Here is an 8,803-nt window from a genome sequence, read left to right on the forward strand (position 1 = left end):
TTTGGGAATTTGTGCTAGGGGCACCATAGAGTCCCCAAAGTTGTTTGGTTTAACTAATTACTTTAAATTAATGCATTGCATAAATGGTAATGGAATATGGACTGGTTTGATTTGGTTTTAAATGTATTTGGAATGCCTTGGTGACCATGGTTTTGTTTAATTGGAAACTGTGGAGTCACGTTGGTTTAATGGCTTTGGTATGGCATAAATGGTTAGACTTACAAGCTCTAGTGTTGGTATGACGATACCGACGATTAATGCCTAATAAATAAGACTCTTTGGTAATCGATTGGTTGTGTATGAATGGTTTTAATATGGGCTTAAAGGGGGATGTGTTAGCAAAGTTGTGGAAAGTGGCGGTCCCGGAAAGACCAAAATTAAAAACTCACGTTTAACGATATGAGGTGGGTCTTGGTGACTGTGTGCATTATGTCATATTGATATTTTGGGAGATGTACTATTGATCTCAGTTTTTTCTCCGGCTCGTATGGCTAACCCGCGTTGGGGCCCTTTCAGCTGGAAGAACTGAACCCATATAGCCCATGGTGGATTCAGGACGACAGAGCTACACAATCTCAGGTTAAAGATTTTAAATGCATGCTAAATTCGATTCTCTTTTTCAGTATGATGTATGTGTATATATGTATATATAATGTGATTGCATTTGGATATTTACTTGATTTTAAATGTTGACATTATTTTATCTTCACTCTTGAATACATGCTAGCGTTCACCCGCTAACCCGTCTTCAGGCGTTGTATCCCCACGCGATGCAGGAACCGGTCGTACTATTCCTTCTGCTCATTGACTTGGATTAAGGGATAGCTTGGTGTCAGATTGAAGTGGTGAGCTTTCATATCCAAAAGACTCTATTTCATGTTATGGACTTCTCTTTATACTTTTGTTTATTTCTTGAATTTTGGTTTTGGCCATGGTCGGGGGCATGTCTCGATCGGATGTTGTTTTGATTTCGGATAGAGGCTTTGTGTGACTACTTTGGGCATGAGCATTGTCGGTATTGGTGTCAGCCTTGGCACTGGTATTGGGCTGACATCGGTTAGATAGGTTTATAGCCTTTAATTAATGTATTTGATTTATGATTGTTCTATCTTGTTATATGTTCGAAATCCATCCGACATAGGGTGTTAGGGTGGTTATGGCTGGGTAGTGGGGGGTGGCTTCCAGTCTAGGTTGGACTTGAAGCACCTGACACGACTAGGCCCTGGTTCGGGTCATGTCAAGGATCTCATTGGTTGAGACAAAAAAGTGGCAACAACTTTTTCACCAACTTTTGTACTTTGCGCCAGCTGTGACACTTGACTGTGATAGTGATAGATGCGCCCAACCTGTTCCCTAAGCGGTAACACTTTGGTCATCACATAATCTCCGGAAAACAGGTCCCAACATACAATTTATCAATCATCAAAACTAAGGACTTTAACACCCAATAATTTTCATGCCGATCTAGTATTTATATAGAGAAATCAAGCAAATATATAAAAATTATAAGTTGAAACCCGTAAACCAAGTGTATTGTTGTTTTAGTAAAGTAGAGGGCCTTGTAAAAATTTTGTTGACCTCTTGTTGTGGGTTCAAATCCCCTTAGTTACTATTTGATTTTACTTTTATCTAATATGGGAAACCCAGAAACTTTAAATTCTGGATCTGCCTTTTGCTAATTCAAACTAGTGCACAAGGCTCATTAGAGGAGAATAACTTTCTATCATATATTTTTCCATCTACTGAATAAGTCTTCAATCAACCGTAGGTGGGTGAGAAAACGGATTTGCCTCTTTCATTTAGTGTCCATTGTCAAATCAGACACGCTCAAGCCCTCCTTTGGTCTCTTTGAACTTGCTATTATCTGTCGTTTTCTTTCCTTCAGTTTTCATAGTGATTGTGGTGCTATTGGTATTCTTTACTATATTTTCTTTCTTAATTGATATGCAAACTTGAGCTAAGTGTCTATTAGCAACAAGCTCTCTACCCTTTTAAGTATGATAATGCTGCGGAAACTCTACCCTCTACAGATCCACTTATAAAATTTCACTAGATATGTTGTTGTGTTGCTTGAGCACTCCTCTAGTCCAGGCTGTGAATGATGTCATTCATCACATCTCGACTCTCTGTGGGATGATGAAAGGTCTTTCATTCCACCTCTAATCAGCATTGTTCTTTAACTATGTTCTTTTACTAGCTTTGCTCATTTATGTGCATCTTCTTCAATCTCCAAATACAATACTGTAAAAACAGCAGACACATATTATAACCCCGCCCCCCACCCCCACCCCCCCTCCACCCTTCCCGGTAAAGAAAATGAACAATGGATCTAACACAACAAAGGTTACCTTTATATAGGTAAGGATTGTCAAAGACTATATAACAAGAAAACGGTGTATTCCCTCGACGAGTATTGTACACTTACATTTACAGAGAAAGGGTTTCAAAGGAAAATCCTTTAAAATACACATCCTATTGAAGCTGCTATGCCAAAGTAAATTTTAACATAATTCGAAATTAAAATAAACTGCCCTAGATCCCATGCCAGAACATCATGAGCCGGTTGCAAGAGGAAACTAGTCAACTGGAAAATGGCAAATGTTCATGCAGGAAAGTTGCACGAGCATCTGGAACCTAGGGGGGTTGCTGAATAATTTCTGGTGTGACGAGGAATTTGAACACTCACTATTGCATAATGACCAACAAAAGGAAGTTCCTGAGTTACTTCAGATAACAGATTCACTAGCTGAAGAATAACACCTAGAGCACACTTAGTTTTCTGTGCACGTGGACTCCTGCAGAACCTACTTTTCCATCGTGATCATGAAAAATAAGGGTCAAAATGCCCACCAAACACAGGACAGAACCTACGAGGAGCTTATCATACCGCTCCACCCAGTGAAATTTAAGTTGACTAGCACCATAAAATGATAGAGCCACCAGTGATGTCATTACAGTAATAGTGCTGCAAATGAAGTAAAAACTTAATGTTACGCATTGGCAAAATTCGGATACACAAAAGAAGTAAAGGTTCACCAATAGAGAAACTAATTTCTTCGGATTTTAGGCATTTAGACGTTCATCCATCCAACCTGCTTGAAATTGGGCTCTCATCGTGAGAAGGGAAAAATTACATTCTGGATATACTATACTAATTATCAATCAGATCAACACAATAGGCAAAGTTTTTAGAATATCAGATATAAATTATAACCTGATGGCTTCTAGACCGAGTCCAGCTGATGCATAACTTTGAAACTCCTAGGAGTATGAGCTAAGCACCTCTAGAAATAACTTATTGACTAGCTAACGTCCAGAAAGAGAACTGTTCCCTCCTGAAAAGTCCATTAAGAGTAAAGTACAAGGTGCACACAATCTAAACCCCCTCCTCTGTTTCCTTCTCCTTTTCTTTCAAAAAACATCAAGCCTTGTATATCATCAAGATTAACCATGTCTTGAAAAAGAATTCCGAAAACAAAAAGGTTCAGAATACAGGTGATAGTGTGAAATGAAATTTAAGTATCAAATTAGTACCTGAATAGCAAAACTATGATGGCAAGCACCATCATGGACGACGAATTTCCAACAGCAAGAAACACAGGCAGAGTGGTCGCACAAGGAGACAATGCAGGAACAAGGATAAGCCCTGCTACAGCCATTTTCTCCATGGGTTGATTGTGTGAATGGCTGTGACCACCCTTTCCAGAGAGATGCAAGATGACATAACTACCACCAAGAAATACGAGCAGTAGGGAAGCCAGTTTGTGCACTGTTTCCTCCCCAGCAATTGTGTTTGTAATTGTTATTGCCGTAATGCCCAGAAGCGAGGTGGATAATACATGCAATACTGCTCCAAATGCAGCTGCATTCAGCAGTGATGAAGCCAGTTATTATCACTCAAATAAATGGACCTCAACTGAATTTTAATTGCTTTTTAGTAATTTCACTATATCACTCCAACTTTCAGTCCGTGCTTCTTAACAAAATGTCCCCTGTTCAGATACCTCTCTCAAGCTCCTTGAAGATATAGCCTACCTTCTAAGGACTAATGATAGATCTACATCAAGCAAAGCTCAAATTATGAATATAAATAGCATATTGGTTCAATTAAAAGGGAATTGTTTGTTCAAATCTCAACATTGAACCCTCTTATTAGTCCTACTTTTCCACCCAACTACTTGATCAAGATTTCACATAGTCAGCATTATCGTCATAAACTTCATTATTACATGTCATAGAACAACCTGAAAGCATTTGCGAACAATGCAGCTGTCTGAAAACGCCACCTTTTCTACTGAAGGCAAGAGGTTATATGCAAGAAAAAGATAGAATACCAAATGATGTGAGAAGCTTCTGTATGTCTAACGTAGGCGATATTATGCTTTTAAACATGACTCCTTACTCAAAGTTAATTACCTAACTAGATCACACTTTGCTATCCACAACGCGCTTGTATCCGAGCTTCTTTAAACATCATTCACAGTGATTATTTTTGATCATTCAACGAACTTAACAATTAGCAACGAACCTATGCTCTTTAAAGAGAATGCGGGAAATAGGAGACATGCAAATTTAGTCTAGACTTGACCTCAGGAAGTCATCTCTAGAAATCTCAGATCTAACAAGTTATTATCAGTGAAGGAGCTCAAAGTACTTTCCCATCCAAGGTGTTTTCCAAGCAAGGCTTCTTAGAATCTTGTTTGCTATTTATGTTTCAAACTGCAATATCAATGACACTCACTGATTCCGTTACCAGAAATCAACATGACAATCAGAAGCAATGGTCAGGGAAGCGTGATGCGGAAAAAAGTGACGAGGCTCTGCATCACGCATTACCTGAAGCGTGAAGCGATGCTAGCGCATCATTGAAGTGAAGCAGTGAAGAAGAAGAAGTAGCAGTAGTGGTAGCCGCACAGTGAAGAAGACGAAATCGCAACAGTGGACTTCAAAGTTAATTTTAGAAAATTGCAGCAGTGGTAGTCACTGCAGTAGACTCTTTCTTTTTAATTTAAAATTGACCCTAAATATAAAATCAACATGAAATGACTCTTTTTTAAATTTAAAATTGACCCTAAACACAAAATCAGCATGATGCGCTTGCATCAGCCACACGCAGCAAGAGGGACTTGCATCGCTTTGCATCATCGCATTATGCGACGACGCGGGCGCATTTCTGAACACTGATCAGAAGACAACTGAATGAAAGCAGCTACACGATTTCTTCCATAAAAATAAAAAATCAATCACCAATGCACCAGTTCCAAACTAGTAGGACTGGCTATATGAATTTTTTGTGTCCATTCCTCTATATCCAGGGCCATTTTGTAACAAAACTGAATAATATATAAAGATAAAAGTAGTACCAAGAACCGAAGGGGTATAATAGCCAATTACTTTGTTAAAAATAAAATATGGCAGAAAATTCTTTGCTTGCCACATGATTGTGTATTGGCAGTAAATAGGAGACAGCCAAATATACAATTATCAGTGCAGAAACTACGTGTCACTTAGGATGCAGTCCCTATGTTTCGTTTTATATAGCGGTGTTTGAGTAGGCATGGAGTTCTCATTCTTTTTCGAACAGACTTAAAAGAAAAGAGTGTCATGCAGGCATGGAGTTGTCATTCTTTTTCGAACAGACTTAAGAGGAAAGAGTTTCATGCAAAAATGGAATAAGGAAGTATGTTTGAAGCAAAAAAGTTTAGATTGGATTATATTGGGAAAGGAAATAAGATTAAAATTTTTAGTGACGAGGTACAATCGGCCATTGATTAAATTTTCCCAAGGAAGGGTGAGCAGAAATAATGAAAATATATAAAAGATTAGTTGATCTAAGACCTACATAATAAATCTCAATGTAAGTTGGTTACCTACATAATAAATCTCAATGTAAGTTGGTTTTTTATGATAAGGAATCTACATGTAAGTTGATCAATCGATGTTTTCATCCTTATGAACTATTTTAAGGCAATAATGTCTTGTCCAGCATGTATACACCTCGACTAATCCAATATGTCACGTATTACAGACTACAAGTACTTTTGTTGGGTAGGCTAAAGCGGATGAGTTCACCCTAAGAAATATGCATAGATTTGAACTTAAGATCTCCAAACTATTGCTCCTATGCCTCAATAACTCGTCCATTCTTTTTGGGACCTCCTTGCCAAATAAATTTACATTGTTGTTATATTTTTCTTTTTCGACCAAAAACAACAGTTTGACCTATTATAAAGTCAAATATTAATTATCCTCGTCTATTGAGCACAATTAACTAGTTCAATCATTAAATATTGTTGCCTAGAGAAACTAGCTTTCCTTATAACGAGAAAGACAATCTAGCTTACGCTTTATGACAACTCTATATTCATTAGGCCATACCTGATACACAATCTCTTTTCCAATCATACCAAGAGAATGGTTGAGTGGGTGAGGCATAGGATTAACAACGTAAAGATCCAGGTTCAATTCCAACTACAACATTCAGTGTGAGTCTATATGCTAAGCTTTGGTAGGCAGCCTTCCTGACACCTTTACTCACATGATGTAGCATCAGTGAATTAAGGGTTAATGGACTTAAAATATCCTGGTTTTTAAAGTTTCTTACCTAAACTATCAGGTGTGCGAGTTTCCTACCTAAACTATCACCAACTATTTATCAAACACACATCAACTATCAATTATCCCCTTTTCCTACCTAAAATACCACCGTCGTTTAGGTAAGGAAAACAGTATAATTGATAGTTAAGGTGGATTATAATAAACAGTTAGTGATATAGGCATGTCTTTGACCCTTCACTCATGGACTAATCAAGGAGTGGGCAAGTTCATACCTCAGCAGCACAATACTCAATTACTACAACAACAACAGTAATCCCATAACTAGGGTCTAGGGAGGGTGGTGTGTAGGAAGCCTTACCCTACCTTGTGAAGGTAGAGAGATTGTTTCTAATAGACCCTCAAGCTCGCAACACAACTCTCAATTCCTAACACATACACAAGAAATTCACCCATTTTTCAAAATTTCCCATATTCTTCTTCCTTTCTCCACCTAATAAGTTAGTAGAGTAATCAAGGTACATGCTAATTGATAAAGAAATTAGCCCATCAACAAAAGAAAAAAAAACACAATTCAATCACATAATCAGATCCACCCATTACGAATTTTCAGCTCAATTTTTGGACAATATATATTTTTTATGACCGTGGTGTCCGGGCTAGCACCTCAACTAATTCAACAGAATATCTATCACCTCTCACCAGTAACATGTACAAGGTAACTTTGTAATTTGAACAAGAACCTTACTACTAAGGGACGACCCGGTTCATACCTACTCCGTAGGTGTCGGGGAGGGGGGACCACTCCGGGCCTGACCTACACGCCCTCACCCCAGTTTCGCTGGAGGGGCGTTTCGAACCCCCGACCCTGGCACACCACGGTAAGCAAGCTTACCGCTGAGCCAAGGCCATCCCTCAAGAACCTTACTACTAAAACAAACATTATATAATTAAATACAAAGTAAAAGAGTGATAAAAGTTGGTATGAGCAGAGACAAATACTAGGTGATTTCTTTCCATCTATACTAGGTGATTTCTTTCCATCTATACTAGGTGATTTCTTTCTAGCTTTGACGAAACGAATTACCTTGTGCCTGTTGTTGGTGGGAGGTGGTAGATGTCTGCCCAGACACCACAGTTATAAAAAAAAATTAATAAAAAATAAAAGAGTGATAGAGAAGGGTGCCCAACCACTTTTGATTACATAACAACAACTTTAACAATTATGCCACCAATTACTACTAAAAAAACATTATATATAATTAAAGACAAAATAAAAGAGAGATAAAGTAGGGTACTGACTGATTACACCACCAACCACTTTCCTCGTCTCAGGCGACAATAACTTTACCAATTACGCCACCAATTACTACTAAAAAAAGATTATACTATATAATTAAAGACAAGATAAAAGAGAGAAAGGAGGAGCGGTACTGACTGACGAAAAGGGTACGTGAAAGAGTCCATTTCTGAGCACGACCCACTATTGAAAATGGCAACCAATGTGTTGGGATGAATGAATGCAGCAGTGATACCGTTGCGATTCCTCCGATCTTAGATAGATCTTCTGCACTAAATCCCCCACTTTCCATCCTTATTTTCTGCTGATTTATTCTCAAAAATAAAAAGAAGAAACTTTTGAGATCGTTTCTCTACGAGAATTTGAATCGTATGAGAGAAAATGGCTACAGGGTGATGGTTGGGATCTCGTGTTAGTTGAGAAAATTAGGTCGGAGGTGAAAAAAAATATTTAAATAAAAAATGATGACAACTATGATCGGTCAAACTTTCAATTAAATTATAATTAAGTGTAATTTTTTAAAAATATTAAATTTTTTAAATGTTCTCCAACTTCAAATTTTAAATTTTAGAATTTTTTCTTTTTTTTTATCTTTCAATCTTTTTTTCTTTTTTTCTTTCTCTCTACAAATTTCTTTCTCCTCATTTTCTTCTCCTTCTTATTTTTTTCTCTCCCTAAATTTTTCTCTTCTTCCATCTTCTGTTCTTTTTTTTCTTTCTCTTTTTATTTCATTCTTCTTTCTTTTTAATTTTCATGGAATATTTTTTTAAAAAAGAACTGAAAAATTTGAAAAAAAAAATTTTAGTTTCTTTTAAAAATGATGGAGAAATAATTCAGTAATTATGAGAATTGATTCAGCAACTACGGTAATTACTGCAATAACTACTATTAGTTATTGTGTTACAGCAACTATTGAAGTTGTTGCAGCAACTATCGAACTTACTGCAA

General features: G+C 37.2%; 1 protein-coding gene across 1 annotated transcript; it reads right to left on the reverse strand.

Annotated features, from left to right (window-relative positions):
- Window positions 1-2,378: 2,378 nt before the first annotated feature.
- Window positions 2,379-8,531, reverse strand: LOC107852413. The gene is made up of 3 exons (XM_016697450.2): window positions 7,994-8,531; window positions 3,535-3,862; window positions 2,379-2,965 (listed from the first exon to the last, which is right to left on the reverse strand). The coding sequence occupies exons 1-3, from the start codon at window positions 8,145-8,147 to the stop codon at window positions 2,761-2,763; spliced, it is 687 nt and encodes a 228-aa protein (XP_016552936.1). The 5' UTR covers window positions 8,148-8,531; the 3' UTR covers window positions 2,379-2,760.
- Window positions 8,532-8,803: the final 272 nt, after the last annotated feature.

Source organism: Capsicum annuum, unplaced genomic scaffold, assembly GCF_002878395.1.
Source record: "Capsicum annuum cultivar UCD-10X-F1 unplaced genomic scaffold, UCD10Xv1.1 ctg1490, whole genome shotgun sequence".
Taxonomy (NCBI): domain Eukaryota; kingdom Viridiplantae; phylum Streptophyta; class Magnoliopsida; order Solanales; family Solanaceae; genus Capsicum; species Capsicum annuum.

Bases quoted from the DNA above. Each gene is read 5' to 3' on its own strand.
- LOC107852413 (XM_016697450.2), bottom strand. From the start codon at position 8,147: ATGGAAAGTGGGGGATTTAGTGCAGAAGATCTATCTAAGATCGGAGGA. The intron at 3,863-7,993 runs GTCAGTACCGCT...TGCTGAATGCAG, and splicing joins TTCACGTACCCTTTTCGTCA to CTGCATTTGGAGCAGTATTG. The intron at 2,966-3,534 runs GTACTAATTTGA...CTTCATTTGCAG, and splicing joins ATCATAGTTTTGCTATTCAG to CACTATTACTGTAATGACAT.